The sequence below is a fragment of the Tribolium castaneum genome, chromosome 3, assembly GCF_031307605.1.
Source record: "Tribolium castaneum strain GA2 chromosome 3, icTriCast1.1, whole genome shotgun sequence".
NCBI classification, from domain to species: Eukaryota; Metazoa; Arthropoda; class Insecta; order Coleoptera; family Tenebrionidae; genus Tribolium; species Tribolium castaneum.
This window is the reverse complement of record NC_087396.1, coordinates 10,956,433-10,980,711: the sequence shown is the minus strand read 5'-3', so window position 1 is coordinate 10,980,711 and position 24,279 is coordinate 10,956,433. Positions and strand designations below refer to the sequence as shown.

Genomic DNA, 24,279 nt, shown 5'->3' with positions numbered 1-24,279 from the left:
TTGTTTTAAATTTTTTATTTAATTAATAAATATGTTTTAAAAATAACTTTCTCTTTTAATCAACCCTGAAGTTTCCCTCAAAAATAGTAAGTAAACGCAATGTTTTTTCATTTTTGAATAAACATTTTTTTTAATTCAGGTAGATGAACAGTCTTCAACTAAAATAAAACAAAAAACCCTAATTAGAAATGTCATAAAAGATTGTTTTTTAATATAAAAATACCGTACAATTGTATTTACAGCGTAAGTAAGAACTCTTTTTCTATCTCGTTTGCTTAACACATAGCATGGAGTACGATTACTTATTGCTTATCTCCGGGAATGTCCAATTAATTATTTGAAAAAGTTTGGTCACTTTTGAGGTTAGGATGATTCTTACAAGTCATATTTGAAGTTGTGAAATTATTGAATGTCAGCCTTTTGCAGGTTTAGTGTTTCTTTGGACCAAGAAAATAGTCTAAACTGAACAAAAATGAGTGATAATCCCGAACTGATCTCCCAATTCACTGCGATAACAGGTGTTGACGAAGACAGGGCAAAGTTTTACTTAGAATCTTCGGCCTGGAAACTCGATGTAACTATAAATATTTGATGAGCATCATAGTCAGGGCGTGTTCCAGGTGGCTATCAGCAGATATTATGAAAATGACGGTGGTGAGATAAGTGAGGACAATACACCAGACCAGCCTTCCGAATCAGAGCAGTCCCACCAAGCGGCGCCTCCGCGGCCAAAATCAAAAACCACAAATTCGAACTTTGCCACTTTAAACACCTTAACAACCTCGAGTGACGAGGAGGAAGAAGAGGGTCAAGCGTTCTATGCGGGCGGGTCTGAGCACAGCGGCCAGCAGGTTTTAGGGCCTTCCAAGAAAAAAGACATTGTCTCAGGGATGTTTAAATCCGTGCAAAAGTAAATTCGTCCTTATGACTATCGTGAAATAACAAGGAATTGCAGACATGGGGTAGAGATAGTTGATCAGAAACCAGGGGGCTCGAAACTTTTCAAGGGCAAGGGGTACAAGTTGGGGCAAACGGCTGATGATTCTGAGGAGGTTGAGGGGGCTGCTGGGCCGGCGCCTTCACCTGAAGTCACTTTAAAGCTCTGGAAGGACGGTTTTACGGTGAATGAGGGAGAGCTGAGGGCTTACACTGATCCTGCAAATACTGAGTTTTTGCAAAGTATTCAGAGGGGCGAGATTCCGCAAGAGCTGCGACAAGGCAATACTGAGGTAATTATTTGTTGTGTAAACATTGTTTCAAATTCAATTTTATATAATTAAATTGTTCAGGTTTATCTAGCAATGGAGGACCACAGAATGGAATCTTTCAAACAGGTTGATAAAGGGGTTAAGCCGTTTACAGGACAGGGGTACACTTTAGGTAGCCCTGCGCCCCCTGTGGTCGGAGCACAAAGAGAAGAGGATAAACCAGCCAATGAAGAACGTGCTAAACAAGCTTTAAAACTAGATTCTTCCCAGCCAACGACAAAGTATGACTTTTCATATTAATTTTGTATGTTATTAATTTTTTTCAGTATCCAAATTCGCTTATCTGACGGTTCAAGACTTGTTGCCCAATTTAATCACACTCATACTGTGGGAGACGTGCGTCAGTACATCTTAACAGCCAGACCCCAGTACCAAACAAGAAATTTCAATCTACTGTCAGGGTATCCATCCCGAATTTTGGAAGATTCTCAATCTCTAGCTGAAGGAAATTTGCTTAATTCTGCTATTATGCAAAAATTAATTTAAGTTATTTGTGAAATTCCCTTCATGATTGAAACATAATTTATTAGGACAATTTTTCTTTTGATAATGTACTATTACAAACATTAGATATTAAAATTTCAAAAGTATTAACTGCGTTTTTTTAAAACCCGAGGTGTGGGGTGTTGTCCTCTGAAAAGTTTCGGTTGAATTCACATTCTGGCGCGCAAGTCAGTTGTTAGTCACTGTATGAGTTTTTGGTATTTTTTAAACGATTAATTATTTAATTAATAACAAACATGCCAAGCAAGGACTACGAAGAGCCAAAGAAACAAGTCGACGAAATGCCACAACCCGAAAATCCTCAAGTTCGGGAGCTCGACTTAACGGATAAGTTAAATAAAAACCTCCTGCAATCATTTCTGTCACGCTTGAACCAGTCTGATGAGGGCTTGAAAAAATTTATGGTGCCAAACACTAATTCTAATAGTGATAATAATTTTGAATAAAGGATTAATTAAAAATATTAAAAATTAAAAAACCTCCTGCAATCATTTCTGTCACGCTTGAACCAGTCTGATGAGGGCTTGAAAAAATTTATGGTGCCAAACACTAATTCTAATAGTGATAATAATTTTGAATAAAGGATTAATTAAAAATATATCGTATTCTTTCTGTAACCTAACCTACAACTCCTATAAGTGTCAGAAACCTGTCAGAAAAGGGCGCGAAAACTTAGCGTTTGCAAAAATGAGTTCATACGAAGATTCAGACGTGGAAATTACCGAAGAACTTGGTGTAGAGCAATTTGAAGAAAATGCAGAGCAGACGGAAGAAACCCCCGCTGAGAATAACGAAGCCGAAGCAGCCCCAAGTAAACCGGTGAAAGCGAAACGAGTTATACGAAATCCCCAACCTAAACTAAACGCGGAAAGACTGAAAGGGCCCCGTGGTCTGGCAGCTCTAGAATCACACTTCGATCGCGTCAAATACAAGGGGAAAGGTTACGAAGAGCAAGACTTGGGTGTGATTTTAAAAACTTACGAGTACTGGTGCCACCGCTTGTTTCCCAAGTACCCGTTTGATGAATGTATCGCCAAAATTGAAGCACTAGGATCCAAAAAACCTGTTGTTGTAAGTACAGTTAGCTTTGTCAATGCGTGTTAACATCTTGCGATCTTTTTTTAGACTCATATTAAAAGAATCAGATATGATTTGTTGGTTGAAGATCCCCCAATTATAAACAACGATGACAGTGATCCTGAACCTGAAGCACCAGCAGAAAGTCAGTTTGACGCTGTTGCTGGTTTGCCTGGAATTACACAACCTAATGACGAACCTGAATTAACTGAAGAACAGTTGGAAATGATCAAAATAAATAGAGAAAGAGCTGCAAGAATCAGGAAGGAAAGGATGACACGCGGTATAAATGAATCGCAAGGCTCTGAAATTGTCGCAACTACAGCCAGTGAAGGAAATGATCTACCAATGGCAAGTCAGGATGAATTTCCAGATGATCTAGAAATGGAAGAAATAGGACAGTCGGTAGATGCTTTACCAATGCCAAGTGAAGATGATTTTCCCAGTGATCAAGAAGAAGAACTGACTAGACAGGAACCGATTATTTCAAGCGCGGAAAACGCACACCCAACTCAAGATGATTTATTTGAAAAAGAAAATGAGCAAAACTTTGAGGAAAATTCTTCCCAAAGCCAAGTCGGTTCGCAGCCCGCCAGTGAAAATTTGTTGGAGGATTAAGATTTAAATGAGCCGGAAACTGCTTAAGGTAGGATTAGTAGTTGCAGTTATTTAAAAAAACCTTTATTGGAATTTTGGTTAAGTTACAACAAATTCTTTTATAAATAAAAATATATTTAGATACTTATTATAAAATCACAATTCTTTCTAAAGCTATAATATGAAATATGTACATTAAAAGCTATACAACAAGTAATATAAACATTTTAATGATTTGGTATTGTGTTTACATTGTAATATCAGCAGATCTGCTCAAACTAAACTCACTCCAATTTGGAAACCTTGTCTAAAATTTGCTTAAACTTTCAACGAACGCATTCCCAAATTAAACAGCATTTGGAATTTCTGGAATCAAGGAAGCAAAGAACGTCGCGAAAAATGTCCAAACCACCATCAACCGCGACGGCTGTTGCTCTTCTTGTGGCACAGGCTCGGGGGGTACAACATTGTTGTTATTATTGTTGTTATTGTTAATATTCCTGAAGAACCCGATTTGGTACAAGTAAAGAGTGAACCCGAGCAACAGAACAAACACGAAACGCAAAGGGCTCGAGTAAAAATACACCACACTGAAAAGGACCAGCACTCTGCTCAGCATGTAAAAGACATCCAACCAGTCCCTTTCGGGGTTCTCCGGATCCCTTTGCACGGCGGCGGCCGGGGCCTGGGCGGCTGCCTGCTCCGGGGCGTTCTGCTGGGGCTGTGGGTCGGGCGCGGCCGTGGGCTGTGCGGGGGCGGCGCCGGTCCCGTAAGAGTTTGCAGCCCTAGGCAGAAAAATCGTAAGACTGATAAGTTATCAGTATCACATTGCCGGACATTCTAGAAGCTTTGATTAAATTTCTGATCATTCGCTTCCGAGGGGCGGTCAAGCTAACAAATGACCATTAATTTTATTGTAGTAATGGAAATGGTATGTTTAAAGTGGCAAAGGTCGGGCACCAGAGTTATCACCAAGGTCATGGAAAAGTTTGCTTACAATTGCATGTACTGGGTCATGTATTGGAGATATGTTTGTTGCATCCATGCCATTTGCATGGCGTACTGGTTGGGGTCCATGGTGGGGTTGTTGCCCCATGGCATGTTAGGAACGTTCTGTTCTGGCGCGCTGTTGGTCGGTGTGACGGGGGGCTGGGGGGTCGTCATAGCGGGCTGCGGGGGCTGTCTGGGCTCCTGTCTTGGTGTTTTCGTGTGTTTTGGGGTGCACACTAGATGCACGGTGTGGGTTTCCTGGCCGTCGTACTGCCGCAAGACATCTTTGAGTGTGACCGAGTCGTTTAAGAGCTGGCCTGAATAGATCAATTTTTGCTCGTGTTTGGGCTGGAATGGGGGTTATTGAGACGGGGTCAAGGTTTCGCAGTGAAATACTCACCGGTTTGCTGGGATAGACTTCGGACAGGTGCTGTTTTAATTTATTTATAGTCCATGACAGCTCGCATTTGATTGTTTGATCTTCAATTTGTTGATTAGGCGCTTTCACTATCAATGTGATTGGTAATGTTTCCATGTCTTCCTTATTTAAATCCACTTTGGCAGTTGTTTATTCACACAATCAAAGATTTATTTACAAACTGGCACTCGAAATTATATTATTTTCCAGGCTATCTACACGATTTTAACATAATATTTATCGCTGTCAAGAGCGACAGTATTTGGCGGTTTGCGATTGGCTCGGCGCGGTCATGTGACCGATTATGAGTGGGGGGGGGGCAAGAAAAGGAGGTCTATTCAAGTATTCATGATTATGCCCACCTTCGTAAAAATCATTCAGAAATTCGATTTTCCCGTTTTAAACGATTAGAGGCACATATTCGGTTTCTAATAACAATATCCCAGTTGCTGGTAGTCGTGGTTGTATGTCTTTTTTTTTCATGGATAATAAAACTGTTTAAAAAAAACGATTTAGACATCGTGAAAAATCTCTATTTTTACACCTGGACAAATAACACATTTCATTAGGTCAAAGGTTTTCCACGGGTAATTAGTTTATGTAAATAAATGTTTTGTGATTGTGCCTGTACATAATGACGAAGCACAAGAACATGTTTTGTTGATTAAATAGGTCGCAGATTAGAGTTTTTTCTTTTTAATTTTTTAACAAAATTTTCCTACAGTTTTGTTTATACTTATTATTGATTATTCTTTATTCGTAGGTGTAGAAAGCAATACAATTTTACTTGCGTAATAATAAAATTGATTTGAGTTACATTGTTTTGAAAGCAATTGATTTTCTAAATTTAATTAAGGAAGTTGCACAAATAAAACTTTTTTTATTACGCGCAAAAGCAAGACGGATTTGAAACACATCAAGATTAGATAAGGCGATAATTGTTCAAGAAATAATACCTAATCAAGCAAGAAATTGCTATCTAGAAGTGAGGAAGTAAAACTTGGTCGTAGTGAAAGTTGTGAAAATATCTTGAGATAACTTTTATTCGACAAACTTTGTTTCGGTGTCGATTGAATTCGCAAAATTATGAAGTTATTAGGTATTTGAAATCTGTTCTTTATGTAAAAATAAAAGAGTTTAGTGTTTTTTACACTTTTCAAGTAATAAAGTGATAATTTATTTAACTATAATACTGCTTTAAACGAAGGGAAATGGGAAGTATTTACTTTTATTTTCTATGGTTCAAATGCGAATTTAAATTGAATAAAAGTGGACTCAAAATCGTTTGTAATCGTTGAAATCGTCTTTAAAATGATAGAAATAGTCTCCAACTGTGCGTTTATGTAATGTTGGTTGCTGATACTTCAAATTTTTTAAGAAATTACCATTTCAGAAAGTCGTATCTTGTACAGATTCTTTTGTTCAGCATTAAGGGTAAAAGTATCTAAGTGGTCTTTATTGTGTTTTTGATGCAAAGTCCAGATTTATTTTTTGTATAATTACATTTTTTAATATTGTAAATCAGTGCTCTACCTTTTGTTTCATGTTTAAATTAAAGTGGTTTTTACCTCCGCATTCAGCATCTTTGGAAAGTCTTGGTAACTTGGAAAGTAGTATTTGGTGTTCTGTATTAATTAAAGATTTAACAGTCAATCAAAAATGAAGGTAAGTAAATATTTAAAGGCGATAAGAATGAGATAAGCAATTTGGTAAACATCGTGAAGAGCCTTGTAAAAAAAAATCAAGAAACTTGCAAAAGGTTACGCTTGGAACAGACACTCGTTTAATGTATCGTTACTTTTTATTTATTTCGTAATAAATTTCTCTAGTACAAAGTAAACTATTATAAAAAGAGAGCATTTAAAAATTATTGTCGAAGCATTCACAAAAATTCTAAGTTGTTTTACAATAAACACTGTGTTCATTTGTGAACATCACAATAGTGTCATAGACCAGCTATGAATAGATTTTTTCAACGAGCAGAATATAATAGAGGTATTTTTAGTATATAAATCACCAGTAAAAATGTACGTTATAATTTTCCCATTGTTTGATCTTAATGCATCAATTCCTACCTAATGTACGATAAAACTGGAAACGTGGAAATTTATACGTCTCTACCCGCACATAATAATTTAAAATGTTACATCATTGTGGACCTAGTTGCCGAGTTGTTAACGCTTTTTTCTTTATAGTCAACAATGGGAAAATTCATCAACAACTCCAGCGAGTAGATAATAAATTTTTACTGATAAACTCTTACACACTACATTGTAAAATATTGTCAAGGAATTGGGCTAATGTAAATTGAGCTTTATCTTATTTGGACACGGTTATGCAAAATGTAATTTTTTGCGAATCAACACTTAGACACTGACACAACTATTGGATGCTTCAAGCTTTGACACACTATTATTTACGTTTAAGAGGCGGAGGATGGGGTGATTTCATTTTACATAACAGCGCCCAACTTATTAAACCACGGTGAATCCAGCTGTTCAGATTATAATGACAAACAGTATTATTGAAGGCTTCCTCATTTACTGCAGCAATGTAAATTAGTGTTTGCCATTAATTTATTTAATTATTGTTGATCTTTGTAATTAAAGCAACGGGATCCAAGTGGATTTGTAAGGGAATGACAATGGACATTGCATCATCTAGAACCTAATCAGGTTGAAACATTAATTGATTATCTTTGCTAAAGCTTCTAAATAGCACCTAAGTGTTTTAAAGATATAAGTCAATCACTCTAACATTATAATATTGTCTAATAAATATTGTCAAATATGGTGGTATTGTCAAAATGGACCACAATTGATTAAAACTAGATTAGTAATAATTTTTGATATAGTGAAGCTCGGCGCCAAAGATTGTTTTCTTTAATTGAATTTCACAAATTTCTCGATATGAAAGAAACCTGATTTTGGGGGAAAATATCACGATTGTACGTTTCGTTATCACAAAAGATTCTGATAACAAAAATCAGCAATACCTCTCCACTACGCTAATGGAAATTTTGCGTTTTCCCCCATTGGCGTTTGATCACCTCGCCGTATCAATCTCCGTGAGATCCCTTCCTTTGGTTTCCGGGACGCAGCACACAACAAAGCACAAACCGCAGACCGAAATCGCTGCATACAGCCAAAACGCCCCGTGCAGCCCCAGCAGCTCCTTAAAATCGACGAACGTTTTGACTCCAATGAACGAGCAAAGGTGGCTGAAAGCGGTAGCTAGAGCGGTGCCCAAACCGCGATGTTCCAGCGAAAACAATTCGGTAACGAGCAGCCACGAGATCGGACTGATCCCCAGGGAGAAGGCAACGGTAAATACCAACACACAAAGCAGGGGAATCCAGTCCAAGTTTGGAACGTTCTTGTGATGCGCGTCCTCGTAGTAAGCGAAGGACCCGAACGAGGCCAAAGCAAGCGACATCAAGACACTGGACGCGACAAGAAGGGGCAAACGCCCGACACTATCCACCAAAAGCCCGGACAACAGAGATGACAAGAATTGGACAACAGCAACGGCCACCGCAGCGCTGTGGGGGTTCGTGCCTCCGAAAGTCTCCTTAAAGACCGTTACGACGTAAAAATAGAACGCGTTAGCTCCGGAAAATCGCTGGAAGAACATCAAACCGCAAGCGATTAGCCCCGGAGTCATCAGAGTCCGGAGCAGGACTCTGTGACTCGACGTAACGCTCCTTGTAAGGACATGTGCTTGTAAGACCGCCAGTTCGAACCTGAGATCAGTGCTGTCGCCCCTGAGCCACCGCAGCGCCTTCTCGGCCTCGTCGTCGCGCCCCCGGAGCACCAGGAAACCCGGGCTTTCGGGCACCTTCCACATGGCCACGCACATCATGGCCGGGGCCACGGCGATGAGCCAGGCGAGCTGCCGCCAGTCCAGGAAGGCCCCGGCGGCGTAGGCCACCAGGACCCCCGCGTGCCCCGCCACCTTGAGCATGCCACTGAGGCCGCCCCGGATGGAGGGGGCGGCGATCTCGCTTACGTATACTTGAGCGGCGAGCTGGACGATGGCGATGAGGAAGCCGCTGATGAAGGCGGCGAAGCACATGACCTCCACGCTCACGGCGAACGCGATTATGAGCCAGGAGACGGAGAGCGGGATGCCGGTGAGGAGGAGGGTGCGGCGGCGGCCCCAGCGGACGGCGGCGCAGCCGAGGAGGGCGCCGAAGAAGGCGCCCAGGATCGAGAGGCTGGCGAGCCAGCTGGCTTCCTGGCGTGAGACGGGGAAGGCGTCGGCGTCGCGTTCCTGCAAAGAGGCGATCGCCGGGGAGCTGTAGCCCTTGCCCAGGCCGGCAGTGAGAGTGCCGAGGGAGACGGCGAGCGAGGCGAGCACTTGGTTGAAGTATTCGGGTTTGCCGGTTACGAGGAGGCGGCCTCCAGGTCCCGCGATCTGGAAAATGGTTTAACAATAAACGTGAAATACGGCTTTTGTTATTACATTTAAATTTGATGCGGCATTAAGCATAAAAAGGTCGTAATCGTAAATGTTACAACTGAATACCAGAAAACATAAATGTATTCAGAACAAGTGCCGGATTTTCTTGATGATCCCACAGTTTTGGACGAAGTTTTTACTTAGAATTCTGTTGAATTTTGTTAAATAAACCCTCTAAATGCGTTTCTTATTAACACTTGTAACGGTATTCAGAAGCGGATTATGTTAAGAGGTCCCAAAATAAGGAAAATGACTGGAAATGATTTCGAAAAGATTTTTAAATGAATTATTTCGAAGGCGTTTTAGTCTTCTACAACTTATTCCGTTATACTTTTCGTTTCTTTAATCCATTCGGGAGGGCAGTGTTTACAAAAATACGGAGCGAAGCAGAAATTTTTAGTTGTTTCAACAATATTTTTATTATTGTTTTCACCATAATTTTTTTCTGACTCAATTTGTCCGATATTACTTGCTGTTCTATCTGTCTCTGATTTTTCGGTTGTTCTTGGCTTCATCGTCTTCAATAAAATAAAGCTACATTTTTTATTTCTCTACTCTTAATGGTAATTATTATATTATCTAATATTGCAAGGAATGTGGGGTGTTTTATTATAAATAAAAATAATATCGAAGTAAATAATACTAGTTTAGTGTGGTAATAATGAGATAGTAGCTATAGATGCATTCAGTTCAAAAATAACTATCCGGTATTATCGAATATTATGGTGTTCCTTTTTTGTTAAAAGCTGGATTATTAGAAAAAACCATTTAATAACACAATGTATTATAAAATTTTCGTCCAAGTGATGGTCTTTTATAACGACTTCTGAAATTGTCGGCAAATTCCGTTTTATTAGAGAAAAAATGCTTCTATCTGAAGTTTTTAGGGGTAACGTTATTTTTAACCGTAAAACTTTATATCATTGACACTGCCGGTCCGCATTTGGCCAAAACTTTGGCTATTAAATGACCTTCAAATTATTGATTTGACCTTTTTAGGAGTTGCAGGGTAGTTTAAAACATTTCATTAAAAAGCTCGCTTCACTTGAAGATTAATTCTTCCAATACAATTGGAGTAATTATTTGTTATAAATGCATGATACACGTGTTACAAAATAAATTATATTAATTATGACAACAGCTCCACATGTTTTCACAACACGCCAAATTTGCGGTGCGGCTCGTTTGTATCAAAAGCACCAAATAAGAAAACTTTTAATTAATCATTTTACGACGCTGGCAGAAAAAACAATGTGTTTTATTCGGAGAAAAGGCGATTTTTTGTGACTTTTAGGTAATATGTAATTTTCGCTCTCAAATCCCATGATACTTTTATTTCTATTTTCGTCTCTTTTTTATTTTTTGTCCCACCACCACCGTTTTTCCTTCGTTCTCGTTGTAGATTAACATTTCGTTACCTTTTCTAAAGTGCATTATACATTAGAATAGCCCTTCAGTGGTGGATGAACCTGATAATAGCCATTTTTCCCGATCTTTTAGAAGAATTTTCGAAATGTCAAATTTGCGCACACATGTGCGATGATTTTTTTATTTTTTAACGTGGTTATTCATTCTTTCTGGGCATTTTTCATTACCAGCCGATCCTTTTTGATCAAAATAGAAACAACTTTCAATTGAATCATAAAATTGACAAGTGTGACAAAGACAGACTCGCCTTTTTATGAATTAACGTGAAGATTGTTGTAAAATTTGTAACATTGTGATTGGGCAGTTAGAGGTCGGCCATTATAATTACACAGTAAACCAATCATATTCGATTTTTTTATTCATTCAACTATTAAATTTTGGATATGATTGGTTCATTTGGAATCATTCATAATTTATTGTGATTGCTTTTAAATGAGCAATAAAATAATTCCAATTTTTATTTACAATAACAAAATTCTGAAGTTAATTAACGAAGAGTTTCTGGAATAGTATTTATTGTCACATCTGGATAAGATACATACGCAGCTCACAGGCCTATTAATAATTATACCCTTAATAATTACAACAATTGATTGATAACCATGATCATAAATTATATTAAAAGTATTTTTTAAATGACTTTAAAGCTTTGGAATAAAAATTCTAAACGACATATAAATCTAGAGTAAAATTAAATTAAACGAGATGATCGTATAAAAATATTAAATAAAGGAAGAACAATTTGAAACGTCCGCTTATTATTTTATTATTATTTTTGGTATTAAATGTCAGTTGGGTTTAAAAGATAAGCACAAACGAATTAACAGATCATATCTGGGAATTCACCAGAGTGACAGAAATTCATTAATTTGGTATTAACTGAGAGAACCGCTTGACAATTCTGTGGCAACATTTTGATGACTCAGTTCGATCGGCAGGTTTTATTACACAAAATATTATTACACAATTAAAACAAAAAGTTTTAAGTACAAGTAATAATTTTATGATAAGGAGCAATATTTACGAATACACGTAGGAAAAAGTAGTATAATAAATTTCTAAAGTAAATGGGTGCTTGGTCGCAATAATCTCTCGGAAAGTAAAAGCAATTTTTCGAGTGGCTTGTTTTCAATTGGGCGGCGATTCATCTCGAGCTTTCTCCGCGCAAAAAATTGCATCGGATGGAGTACCATTTCCCGGCCGTAAACTTTTGCATCGTATCGCAGGAAGGGCTTACCGTGTGGGTGTAAAGCTCTCGGGTCATCGCAGCACGTGCTTTGCGCTACATGGCGCACCATCAGTAGCTTGAGGCTCTATTTCATTGAAGCTTTTGCGAAGCTCGCCGCCTGCAGCAGGAAGTGGCTGACCATGTCAGCGATTTGGGAAATTTCACAGCACTGCGAAGGCGAGCTTTTGGAGCGGGGTCGGCGACGGCGTCGTGCGCGCCGCCCCCAGCGCGGGGGGCCGCTCCATATCGACCCACCACCCCTATGCGGTCCGGACCGCGCCAACAAATTCATTATTGTGTTGCTTTTGCGTATCAACTACATCAAATTTGTATGTAGTCACGTCCTTTGTTATCTATTTGCGAGGATTATGTGCCGGAGTGCCGAAGGAATTTCTAATTTCCACGGGGGCGGACTTTTCATCATGCTCTATCACGACCGTAATTAGAATTTTATTTTCGAAACATGAGAACGCGGATTCGTCCCGCCAAGGCTGTAAAAGCAAAAATGATGCATTTACTGCGCTGAAAAAGTTTATGACGGTTCCAAATTCCATACACTATTTCGAAATACGAGAGGGAAAGTGTGCTCGTAAGTCGTAAAGTTCAAATATTTACTAGGGTGCAAAACTGTACTGAGCATATTTTTACACCCAAATAAAAACTCAAAGGGAATGTTTGCAACTTTAAACAGAATTCCCCGAATTATTCTCGGTTTCACACAACTGAATTAAGTTCATTATGCTCCTCTACAAACCAAATGAACAAGTGTTTGCGAGTTTAATTAAATTAATGCTCCGCTTTTACGAAAACCAATAAGATAAGTGCAGAATTTTTAGCGACTTGACTTGCTTTAATCTAAGCTTGGTAAACATTGATATTACCCACTTCGTGTGGTTAAAAATTCACGAAGTGTTTATTTCAAATTTTAATTAAAAATTGATGTAATGTAAATATGTACCTACTTTTTTGTATTCATTTAGGAGAAAGTCGGAACGACTTGGAAAATATTTTGTTAGTTACATCGCAGCAAAGTTTAAAATTAATAATTGAAAAAGTTTCATATTTGGTAGTTTTTCAACAACGAAAACTTCTCCAGAGATGATAAAATGAAATATTTTCAGATCACGTCGCAAGCAGATAAATTAATTAAACCAGGTTCTGGGGGGAAATTAACTTTCGTGTTAATATGTTAATTACCTACAAATAAATTTGTCACTAATGAAGAAATCTATCGGTTTCGTTCACAACTTTATCAGTAATTAGAATAATTTCGGTTTTAAATAGTCGTGCTTGAGGCAAATCAAATAACATATTTTTTGTGAGGCACAACGCTTGCGTGATAATTCTGTGATAGTAATCTTGTGGTTTATGAATGTAAGCGTGGGCGTACGAAGGAGGAGATGAACGAAAAAGTGTGAATGAAATTCGCATTGCTAATCAGTTTGCTTTATTGCATTTAAAAATTTGATTAAAAGATTAACTTTACAACAAACATTCTGCGATTCTGAAAAAATCTCACATTTTATTTTATTTTTAACTCGACAAAGTACGAATACGAGCCCCCCATCATGTAGCAATATCAATTCTCTGTCTTGAAATCAGATGATTCGTGATCACTACGTTCCAACGTTCAAATCTCAAGTGTATTGTTTAAAGATAAGAGAAATATTTCATTAACTGTTATTGAATAATAGAAAATATGTGTAACACAAGACAGCAGAGGACAACTTTCATTGCCGTTTATTGGTGTAGGAATAATTGAAATAAAATATTATAAGTTTAAAACTTAAATATTTATTAACTTTTTATTTCATTTTCTACAAAATACTATTTAAATAAACATAAATTATTACAAAACCTACAGCCCTCAGACTTTTTAATCTTTTTTAAGTGGTTTCCTTGTTGAACCCTTGGAACTGGGTGCCGCACTGTCCAAAAGTTTATTTTTATTCAAGAGGCGTAAAGTGTAAAAGACGCAGCACGTTCCTAGAGTGGCTCCTGCCAAAACATCCCACCAGTGGTGCTTCTTGTCTACTATCCTTGACATCGAGCATCCAACACTCCAACTAACACATACCGCAATGAGAAATAGTCGTGCCAGACTTCCGCGAATTTTAGAAAGCCTTGTGTGGACAATATACTAAAACATCCAATTTGACCTAAAATTTTTAAACTTTTCTCGCACTCACAGCACAGTAAAAGCCGCCAAACGTGGACAGCGAGGTATGTCCTGAGGGAAAGGACCTCATCAAGTCCTTGGCACTCGAAGTACTAAGCTGCAGGTTGGTGCAGATATAGTCAGAAATCAGGGTCCCAGGTTGGCATAACTCGTTCGTGTCTGGTTTGCACGTGTGCAGGAAGTGTGGTCGCGCCTCATTTACAATACGTTTTAAAAGTTCTGTTAGCAAAATTACGAATAAGCTCCCCACGAGGTAATTTTTGTACAAAGTTTTCACCGCCCCCGAATTGATTTTCTTGAAGGAATTTTGTCTCAGAACTTCGATCAGTGGGATGAGTATTAATGGTCCGAAGTAAGTCACGATGAGCAGGTTTGTGGCAGTGACAGTGTCACCGGTGAATTTTTTCGAAATTTTTGGGTCCTTGCATTTGAAGCTGGGGCTTAATTGTGGCAGTATATTTAGTTCCGCTAAATACACTATTAAAGCAACTGAAACCAATTATTAATACGAATTCCAGAGGGAGGGTTTAACTTACGAATTAGGATTTTGTAGAAAGGATGCATTATGTATAGTCTTTGAGCGCGTACACGAGTGAGAAATGAATTAAATACACTAAAAAATAATCTTAGCCACATGTGATAAGATTTTGTATTATTTCACGATATTGGTTCCAGTGTGAAAAAATTATAGTCGGATGTACTGCCGATTCAAAAAGTTATGACTAAGTACTTTTTGTGATAGTGGAAAAGCTGTTTGCGTGTCGTTAAAAATAATTACGAGTCATTAGTAACTATCAAAGATTCAACCAGTGTTTGATTATGTAATTAGCTGAGTAATTTTGTACTCAGTGCTCTATTGTAGTTCATTTAGATTAGATAAAATCTGGTACCTGTAAACGCTCTAACCTGGAGTACTTCTATTATTGGATGATAATAATTTTCCACATTTCTACCATATTACGCAAAAACTTTTAAACGTTGTCTAACAGGTGCATCTATACTGTAATATCTTTTTTGATGATTCATCAATTTTTGAATTCATAATTTGTCATAGTTCTTTCAGCCATAAAGTTATCTTATTAACCCAAAAGCTCAAAACTACCAAATATTAAGAAAACATGTATTTCTGTAACAGGAGAATTATTTTTTCTTTATGAGTGTATATTCAAGGAATCAAGAAAAGGAAAAATTTTATTCATGGTTTCATTTACCCCTCATTTTTTCCAACAAAAAACAACTTCTGAAGTTTTTGGGATTAGAAATTTTTCGAATTCGTGTTTTTTCCAAGATACAATAAAAAAACGCAACTAAACGTAGCTATTTTATTCGTAAATGTCCTAATATGTACAATAAATAACTGTAATCAAGTAATGAAAACGTATAAAAATTCCCTAAATTATATAACAACACTTGGAGTGTCTTTGCTCTTCTCTGACATTATTGTCATACTCGTGCTGGTTCTGCTGAGGCGGTTTTTCTCTTTCGTTTCCTTGCTATGGAGCAGACTCAACGTGTAAAGTGCACCACACAGTCCCAGAAACGCCCCACCCAGAACATCCCACCAGTGATGCCGCCGATCAGTTATCCTCGACAAGGAACATAACAGACACCATGTGAGGCAAACAGCGATCAAGAAGGGTTTGGTCAAAGTGCTTACGGATTTAGAGGGAATGCGAATTTGGATGAGATACTAGAAAAAAGTGTTATACAACTCTTAGCTACGCACAAATTTATTTTACCGAGCAATAAAGAGCGATGAACAAGGAGACGGAAGTGTGTCCTGAGGGAAAAGATCTCGTGATGTCGCTCAAGAAAAAGTTGCTCAAGCGGGTGTTGGTGCAGTTGTATTCGACTATGAAAGCGCCTTCTTTGCACTTAACGTCGGGCTCACACGAGTCCAAGAAATGCGGTCTGGGCTCTCCCACGATGACTTTAATTACTTCTGTTATCAGAAGAACAAAAGTGGCGCCGATAAGGCACTCCCTGTAGTAGTTCCACACGATCCCAAGACGCACTTTCTTGAACGAGTGTTCTTTCAATACTTCCACTAGGGTTATGATAAGAATGGGTCCGAAATAAGCACTTATCAGTAAAGTTGTCACGGAAACTGTGTCCCCTTTAAAGGGATAGGAAAGCTTCGGGTCCTTGCAAGTGAAGCCAAGTTTTGTATTGGGGATGATGCCGAATTCGACTAGACATACTAATAAGGCAACTGGAACAAAACTTAGTAATTAGTTAAAATTCTTCGGGTCAGGAGCGCAAGTCAAGTCCGGGCATCAAGAACTTACTGAACAAAAGTTTGTAGCGACTACGCATCGTATTTTAGATGGCGGCCACCATTTATTGACCTGGGCGAAAGGAAAAGACAATTATGAAAGGGTTACTACAAATTTATTAAAACTGTGACCAAATAATCTAAAAACAAATAAAACGGTTCGGGAATATCGCGCTTGCGACGTTTTCAAGCCAGTCTAATTCCTAAATTTCGGCGAGAAAGTTGGAGGAAGTTTTAATAGAAAAATCTCAACTTGTAACTATGTTGCAGGTGTTAGAACGAATTTATCGACTTTGTGACAGTGACGATATCCCTTTTTCAACTTTACAATTTACCGAAACGTCAAAGATATATTTTTCAATGATTTATAATAGAAAATTAAGCAAAATCGTAACGAACTGGGTCTAGTAATAAAAATGTCAACCAAGTAATTTATGATATTTGTTATCATCTATTTGTTGTAAACTTAACCATAATCAACCTAATTAACACTTCTATGCCAACGAGAATTCAGTTTTTGCTCCAGACATTTTATGAATTACAATGTATTTGTTTTGCGGAACCTTAATGGAAGTAATATTCTGAAAATGTTTACCTAAGCTGTCTGGCAAAATTTCTCCCGCATCATAATAAGCTACCTATTATTAAGGACATTAGGGTTGCTTAATAACTGCAGGAATTTAGTTGAAAGCTTGCAGGAAGGGATTAAGTCTAATTTATTCTAGTGCGCACAAATTGAAATTCGTAGTGGAATGATGGAAACTAATTAGGATTGTTTATTTTTGCAAGTGCTAAATGGGTTCGAAAAATCCGCAATTACCGCGTTTACAGAAAAAATATTTTCGTAAAATGCAAAAAATTGACTTGCATTCGAGTCGTTTCAGCTAGATGGGGCTAACCGATGGCCGACCTCTGTTTAACTGATGTATTCTAATAAAGCAATAAACAGTAATTGCTATCACAACGTCGGATAAATCGACTTTTCCGTGATAGTGAACCGAAGTCGATGAATTATCAGCGAGTTTAAAGCGTAATGGAGTGCGTAATCATGACTTGATGAACTCGGTGTGAGATATACAGAGCTGTTTGCAAATTTCGATTACATGACAATTTATTGACTTACCTATTACAAATATCAACGTATCAACCAAAATCCGTCTACGTAAACGCTTGCGCAGTTTTTGTAACAGTGTTTGCTTCTGCAGGTTGATGTTTCTATCGAGTCCTGCTATATTTTTCGTGATGACTTCGTCGAGCGTTCCTTCAGAGGGCGCTGTAACCATCATTATTTTATTATCCTGCAAATGCACAAAGGACGAATTTTAAACGAGGTCTGTAAATATTATGATACAATGCAGGAGGAGGAATGTGCAAGGAAGAAGGAAGCGGCAGCTCCTCATGGGGGCACAATGACCCACATAGTCTTTAATAAAATAATCTCTTTGAAGATTAAATCCCCGGCTTTAATGAAATAAACACATTGCAAAAAATGTTTTGTTTCCTAACTGGCCTCATAAGTAAGGCATGTAAACAAAAATCTGCAAATTCATATGCAATTAATTAACAAACAAAAAATAAATAGAGCGAGGGAATGAAATTGAATAATAATGATTGAATAATTTCAAAAAGTGACAAATGCGAAATCATTGAGAATTCTTAAAAAAATTCTTGTCGCATAAAATACAATTAATTAATTTAGTTAACTTGGACGTTAAATAATTCAAGACTAGCCATTTAAATTAAAAAAATTGCAAAGTGTTGTCTGCAAAACTAATCCCACTGCGTAAGCCATTGACCTCATTATTTATCTTTATTGTAACATCAAATAAACAGGCGTTCTAGAAGATTTAAACAAATAAGTACAATAACTTTACCCCTAGAATTTTTTATTGGTATAAAAGCGATCCCAGTGAGATCGAAATTTATCAAACTATAAAACCCATGTTATATTTTTTTTAATAAATTATTTGAGACGTGCCTGAATAAAAACACACAAAATGCGAATTTTGCCGTAGTAGTAGAGGAATGTGGCAATTTTTGGTCCAAGTAGGTACTGATCACAGTTTCCAATTTAATAATTGTAGATACTTTTTACTTTTGAGACAATATATATGTAAAAATTTATGATAAATTGTTACTTTAATTAATATAATATGCAGTATAAAGGTATTGTATAGAGAAATCAAAGTTTAAAGGAAACTTAATAAGTGAGCTCAAATACACCATAGTATGTATAACATATATTACTGTTAAAAAAATATAAATGTATATGTTAAAAAACAATAGATAGACACACTGTGCTTATTTTAATTAAAAAGATAACATACCTGACCAATTATTTGGTATTTATGCTCGTACATAATTTCAATAACCATAAGCAAATACTTTGCTGAATATTTCTAATTAAAACAATTAAGGATATTCACACAGTTTAACACTGGCTGTAAGTTAATGGTACATATTTACCTTTTCGTATTCTTAATCTAATCTATACAAAAAATGACACATTCATCCGTTATCGATCGCAGAAAGATATTATTCATAGTACTATCTTTTCTTAGCTTTACTGTTACATACTGCCTTGGATGTAATTACCTTTTACCCCGGAAAAAATCCCACTACTTTTGATAAATAATTTTTATTAATTTTCTCGTTCCTTACATGACTTAAATGACTTGAAATGAGTTTAAATTTTTAAACCAGTTTCTTTGCCACCATTTCAGTTTTTAAATGATCCCCCATCAAAGCAGGCGAGTTAGCAATAATAACCCCCGCGTTTCGCAATGCCGCCATTTTTTCCGGGGCTCCCCCCTTTCCCCCCGAAATAATAGCACCAGCATGCCCCATTCGTCGTCCTGGAGGTGCCGAAAGTCCCGCAATGTAACTAACTACCGGCTTTCTCTTATCCCCTGTATTATTCTTCTTTAAAAATTCGGCGGCTTCTTCTTCGGCGCATCCACCAATTTCGCCAATTAAGATAATCCCTTTCGTGTCTGGATCTTTGAGAAAAATATCAAGACAGTCGATGAAATTCGTCCCATTGTACGGATCTCCCCCAATGCCCACAACCAGGGTCTGACCCAGCCCATGCTTGGTCGTTTGGTTCACTGCCTCGTAGGTCAGAGTCCCAGACCTGGACACGATCCCAATGCACCCCCTTTTGTGGATCATCGCGGGCATTATGCCCACTTTGCACTGCTCAGGGGCGATGATCCCGGGGCAGTTCGGGCCGACTAATCTGGATTTGTCTTGGCGGGATAATCTGTAGCGAAACTTGACCATGTCGTGTTGGGGTATGCCTTCGGTTATGCACACTATTAGGGGGATTTCGGCCTCTAGGGCTTCATGTAGGGCTTTAGTGGCGGCGAAGGGAGGGACGTAGATTATGCTAACGTCGGGTTTTAAGGCGTCTCGGGCTTCCTTAACTGTGTTGAAGACAGGGAGGCCTAAATGTTTCTTGCCCCCTTTGCCCGGAGTTACGCCCCCGACGAGGAGAGTGCCGTATTCGAGGGCACGTTCGCAGTGAAATGTTGCTTGCTTGCCCGTGAAACCCTGACATATGAGCTTTGAGGCTTTTGTGAGCTTTAGATTTTTCCGGGTTGAATCGTAACTGGCGAAGCGGATGAACTGTCTTGCAAACATTGTGAATCTTTTTTTGACAGTGACGCGACAGATGACTGACTTATTAAAAATTAAAATTTTTGACTTCGAAACGTTTTTTAATAATTCTATCAAACCAACACTTGCGCAAAGGTAAAAATTCTTGTTTTTTTTTAATCGAGAAGGGTGAGGAAGAAGGCCTACCTGTTCTCTAATAATAATGTGGTTGGGACGCACTGACACTGCAAAAGGGGGACATTTTACCTTATTAATAACCACTTTGGTATCCATTGTTTCTGGCAAATCCTCTTTAAATATGGTGACTAACGCACAATTAGCATAATAATTATTTACTCAGTTAACACCATACAATATTTAAAAATTATTATCAAGCTTGTCGCTTCTGTATTGTTTTTAAACGCACTAACTCGCCAGATTTCAGGGGTCAATTAATTAATTTGTCTAGTGTAGTGGGTGAGGATATGAAAATTAAACACAGTTGAAGAGCAAAAGGACCGTAGTTGCATGAACACAGATAAAAATCAGACTTACACAATGCGGACAATTCCCTTGCTCGAAATGGAAAAAACAAAAATAACTTTTAAGCTCCGAATTTTTCATTCTGTTTACGTCGTTATTAGATGAAGTCGTTAACACTACTAATTATCAGCTTTTACTGCACCGGAAGGAAACGGACGAAATACGTAAAGAGGACAGTGGGAAAACAGAAACTTATTCCGAGGAAGTGTTTGGAAATAATCGTAAAATTTGAAAATGATGAGTTGTGTCGAAACCGAAAGTGTCGGAATACAGATGGTGCGATTTTTTATGGGGCACTGCGGATGGTTTGCACATCGTAACGAAGAGTTTATAAACACACAAAACATGTGTTTATGACATTAAAGCTCTACCTCAAGCTTCTGGAGCGTATTTTCGGCCTTTTGTTTTGATTAAAGTAACAATAATAAACACAGGGTAGCGTATTAATAATTTTATAAACAAATCAATTCTATATCGATGACCCTCGTATGTGAAACTACGTGAACCAATTAAAAAACTTTGTTTAATGAACTGTTTTAGTCACGGGTTTTAATTAGATGTAGAGCAATGAACCCGTCAAATTTTTTGTGCAGTTTTATATCAGCTGATATAAATTTAGACATTTGGTGGTAACTTAAGACAAGACAAGAAAAAATCGTGACAATAAGATCATACCGAATATTTTCCAGCTAGTCTACATGTTCGTTTAACCTACCAGATATTGTTTTTTATTTTTAGATATTTCAATAGTTTGAACTAAATCCATAAAGAACAAAGCCGACAAAAGATACATTCACAAATTAATATTTGCTTGCTTCTAAAAATTTTTTTGGCTCTCCAGCAGGAAGGACGCTCGAAAGAACGTCTATAATTATTAGTTCTTGGATTTAGAAGGTTACGCAAGTGATTCACTTAAAATTTTTCATTCTTTTCAAGGCTGTATGATAAATTAGTGAATAATTAGTGATTATTTTAAATGCCGCATCCTATTAATTATTACAAAAATATGGACGTTAAGGAAATTTAAATCTGTTCCAGGCATTTCACTATAGTAGATTTCAGCTAACAAACGGAGTCGTAGGTATACATTTTTTTCCGATTTTGACAATATTTTTTTAAAGAGTTATGAAAAAACATAATTTTAAATACAGTAGACTTCCGTTATAATGAACCTCAAAGAATCGAAAAAACAGTTAACACCTGACAGAATAAGTTCGTTTAGCTTTATGACAAAAAATGACCTAACAATTAATTATGGCGTTTTTTATATTTTTGGAAAATTGTTTAAAGTGTGAACTATGTTTGTGTGATCAGACTATTATCGTTTCAATATTTAATATTAATATTGAGATAATCATAATACAAACAGATAAGTTGAAAATTCTGTTGCACCAAAGAGATCTTTTTTGTATAAAAATACATTGTTTTGTAAAACGCATGCATTTACGTAAATTACGAAAAAGTATACTTACGTAGCACATATCGCCCCGAATGTTGTAAATCTCCTTAGTATTATAAACATTATTCATATTTGCTTATCACTTTTAAACTTCAAACACTGTACTGTTTGTGCGACATCAGAAGCCAACCACGTGTTGGTCAATAATAACAGGTAACACGAGTCGGATACTCGCAGGATGACTAACCCACCGTTCAGGTGAGGCAAAATCATTCATATTAAGAAGAACTCAAGCAGAGCTCGTTTTTGTTTCTGTGAACTGAACCGCAAGACTGGCGTGCAGCACCTTCAGACCTCAATTGAACCCTACCCATTACTTTAATTAAGGATTTAAGTGCTTTCTTCTGCCTTCGTTTGTTCTCTTCTCTGTCCTGCGTCAAATGTAAGCATAAAGCTCCACATGTTTTAATAAAAAATGACAACAGATGGTACAACTCCAAAATATGTAGGTAACGAATAAAGACTAAACGTTTTTAATTGTGAAATACAAATCCTGGGGAACGATAGTTGAGGTTTGACGTCTTTGGAATGATAAAACAACCGCAGTTTTACAGTAAGTGATAATACCCGTGTTATCAACTCAGTTTTGTGTTCGCAATTTTCCCCATTGTGCAAAATCTATGGGAATGGAGGTGTATGGGAGGAACTCTTGCTTTCACTATTCACTGTGATGTGAAATTATAATGACGTGAATCATTCGTCATGAATTTCTGACTCACTGCTATATAATCTAAGAGGTGCATTTACAAAATTTTCAGAATTAAAAAAAATATAAGGAAATATCCGGGGTTATCTAAATTCAAACTGTTAACTAAATACTCATTACTGTTAAATTATAATTATGAAACTATTAAGGGTTTTGTTCAGTTAAAGGAAGTGGGCGATGTTGATGTTCTTAAATTACATTTAATTTTCATTAAAAGCAAATCAGCTGATGCGTGCAACTAACCATAATTTAATACTTCCTTATTTAAGAATATTTACATTTGCTTTGGCCTTTTTGTTTTTGCCAAATGTCCGTTACAAGTCATTTTTAATGAGTACCAGGCTTTTAGCACCTTTTTTTGGAGCATGTTATTATTTCTAGTATCTATAGAGCTAAAGCTTCTTAAACATTATTTAGGTATTTATTTATTTGTTTTTTCGTTTTTTGCCAATTAATGCATTCTATGAATTCATTTATGGTCGCAATACGTGGGGCAATATGCATTTAGATTACAAAATTCTAAGATAAATATTTGCGTACCTACATAAAAATCCCTACTTACTCAGATATCTATACGTAATTACTCACGTACATATTTACACACGAACTGGGGCACATTTTAAATTATAAACAAGTATGCAAATGTACCTTTTATCTAGTGTTATTATGACTATTTAGAGACAAATACCTCCTAATTAAAACTCTATGAATTAGCTCCATTTCTAGAATGACCCTGTATTTTTAATGACGTACCTACCTAATACAAGTTACTGTTAATAATAATTAAAATTTATTTTTATTTGCCTCACCATAACTCGTCATAATACTTTATTCAAAAACTAAAATCTTATTTGGGAAATGCAAACAAAAAGCACGGAAAATACAGCATTTTTTAAACAATTTATTAGGCAACTAAAGTGCAACATAGTGACATAGCATCTGCATTTTTAATGTCCACAAAGAAGAATCTGTGTTATACAGCGACTAAATGGTCACTAGTCACTCAAAAATTACCGTTTGCTATTAAATATTAAATAGAAATTTTATGATTTCTAGTGTTGTTCTCAAATAACGATGCTTAAATGATGTTTTAAGCATAAATTCAAAAAAGCAAAAAACACAAAAATTACTTATTGCGATAACAAGGCAAAGAATTACAAACATAAGAAAATTATTTCACGGATGAGCAAAATAACAAGATTATTTTACTCGCAACATGATAAATAAGTGATTATTTTGTAAAAGTGAAAATATTGATTGTTGACGAAAGACTTACCAGTGTATGTTGTTTTGTTGTTTGTGGATTTTAAACTGCTTGAGAAATGTGGTAGAAATTATACAAACAAATTTGGTGAAAGTTGATAATGGAAAATAATGTGTAATTTAAGACGACCAACAATGACAATAGGACCCAATGCAATGTTAACTACTTGCATAGGATTATAATGTACGATATTATATCAAAAAGGATTTACTAGTATTATTGCAGTTTCGTAAGTGGTGATAAACGATTATTTTTTCTTAAAATCAATTACAATTTTATTATTTG

The 24,279-nt window shown here is 36.8% G+C and overlaps 6 protein-coding genes across 15 annotated transcripts in view; 2 read left to right on the top strand and 4 right to left on the bottom strand.

The window, feature by feature from the left end:
* Positions 1 to 139: 139 nt before the first annotated feature.
* LOC662196 (NSFL1 cofactor p47) lies at positions 140 to 1,858 on the top strand. Of its 2 annotated transcripts, none has more exons than XM_008198135.3 (6): positions 140 to 243; positions 427 to 574; positions 621 to 910; positions 956 to 1,229; positions 1,290 to 1,489; positions 1,535 to 1,858. In XM_008198135.3, the coding sequence occupies exons 2-6, from the start codon at positions 473 to 475 to the stop codon at positions 1,752 to 1,754; spliced, it is 1,086 nt and encodes a 361-aa protein (XP_008196357.1). In that variant the 5' UTR covers positions 140 to 243; positions 427 to 472; the 3' UTR covers positions 1,755 to 1,858. The 2 variants fall into 2 exon arrangements, with proteins under 2 accessions (XP_008196357.1, XP_008196358.1); XM_008198136.3 differs by having other exon boundaries at positions 225 to 362.
* A 529-nt stretch (positions 1,859 to 2,387) lies between these two features.
* The window catches only part of LOC662160 (uncharacterized protein), a 37,652-nt gene continuing 15,760 nt past the window's right edge, over positions 2,388 to 24,279 (top strand). Inside the window, exons 1-2 of one of the 2 annotated variants that reach the window (XM_008198132.3) lie at positions 2,388 to 2,843; positions 2,898 to 3,495. In XM_008198132.3, coding sequence (XP_008196354.2) covers positions 2,460 to 2,843; positions 2,898 to 3,467 — 954 coding nt within the window. In that variant the 5' untranslated portion in view covers positions 2,388 to 2,459 and the 3' untranslated portion in view covers positions 3,468 to 3,495. Of the gene's footprint in view, positions 2,844 to 2,897; positions 3,686 to 24,279 lie in introns of those variants that run through there. The other variant, XM_008198130.3, reaches the window with a different exon arrangement.
* Positions 3,515 to 5,115, bottom strand: Herp (Homocysteine-induced endoplasmic reticulum protein). The gene is made up of 3 exons (XM_968244.4): positions 4,837 to 5,115; positions 4,444 to 4,784; positions 3,515 to 4,231 (listed from the first exon to the last, which is right to left on the bottom strand). The coding sequence occupies exons 1-3, from the start codon at positions 4,969 to 4,971 to the stop codon at positions 3,793 to 3,795; spliced, it is 915 nt and encodes a 304-aa protein (XP_973337.2). The 5' UTR covers positions 4,972 to 5,115; the 3' UTR covers positions 3,515 to 3,792.
* LOC662089 (facilitated trehalose transporter Tret1-2 homolog) lies at positions 5,372 to 12,178 on the bottom strand. The gene is made up of 2 exons (XM_015981637.2): positions 11,981 to 12,178; positions 5,372 to 9,270 (listed from the first exon to the last, which is right to left on the bottom strand). The coding sequence occupies exons 1-2, from the start codon at positions 12,005 to 12,007 to the stop codon at positions 7,900 to 7,902; spliced, it is 1,398 nt and encodes a 465-aa protein (XP_015837123.2). The 5' UTR covers positions 12,008 to 12,178; the 3' UTR covers positions 5,372 to 7,899.
* LOC107398243 (putative phosphatidate phosphatase) lies at positions 13,750 to 14,881 on the bottom strand. Its single transcript, XM_015981648.2, has 3 exons — positions 14,687 to 14,881; positions 14,161 to 14,639; positions 13,750 to 14,111 (listed from the first exon to the last, which is right to left on the bottom strand). Exons 1-3 carry the CDS (start codon positions 14,784 to 14,786, stop codon positions 13,848 to 13,850), a joined length of 843 nt encoding a protein of 280 aa, XP_015837134.2. The 5' UTR covers positions 14,787 to 14,881; the 3' UTR covers positions 13,750 to 13,847.
* Positions 15,459 to 24,132, bottom strand: LOC662053 (succinate--CoA ligase [ADP/GDP-forming] subunit alpha, mitochondrial). 8 transcript variants are annotated; one of them, XM_064355870.1, is made up of 5 exons: positions 18,753 to 18,902; positions 17,549 to 17,723; positions 16,439 to 16,498; positions 15,890 to 16,362; positions 15,459 to 15,840 (listed from the first exon to the last, which is right to left on the bottom strand). In XM_064355870.1, exons 3-5 carry the CDS (start codon positions 16,464 to 16,466, stop codon positions 15,547 to 15,549), a joined length of 795 nt encoding a protein of 264 aa, XP_064211940.1. In that variant the 5' UTR covers positions 16,467 to 16,498; positions 17,549 to 17,723; positions 18,753 to 18,902; the 3' UTR covers positions 15,459 to 15,546. The 8 variants fall into 8 exon arrangements, with proteins under 8 accessions (XP_064211940.1, XP_015837131.2, XP_015837125.2 ...); XM_015981645.2 differs by lacking the exons at positions 16,439 to 16,498; positions 18,753 to 18,902 and adding an exon at positions 24,007 to 24,132; XM_015981639.2 differs by lacking the exons at positions 16,439 to 16,498; positions 18,753 to 18,902 and adding an exon at positions 22,038 to 22,313.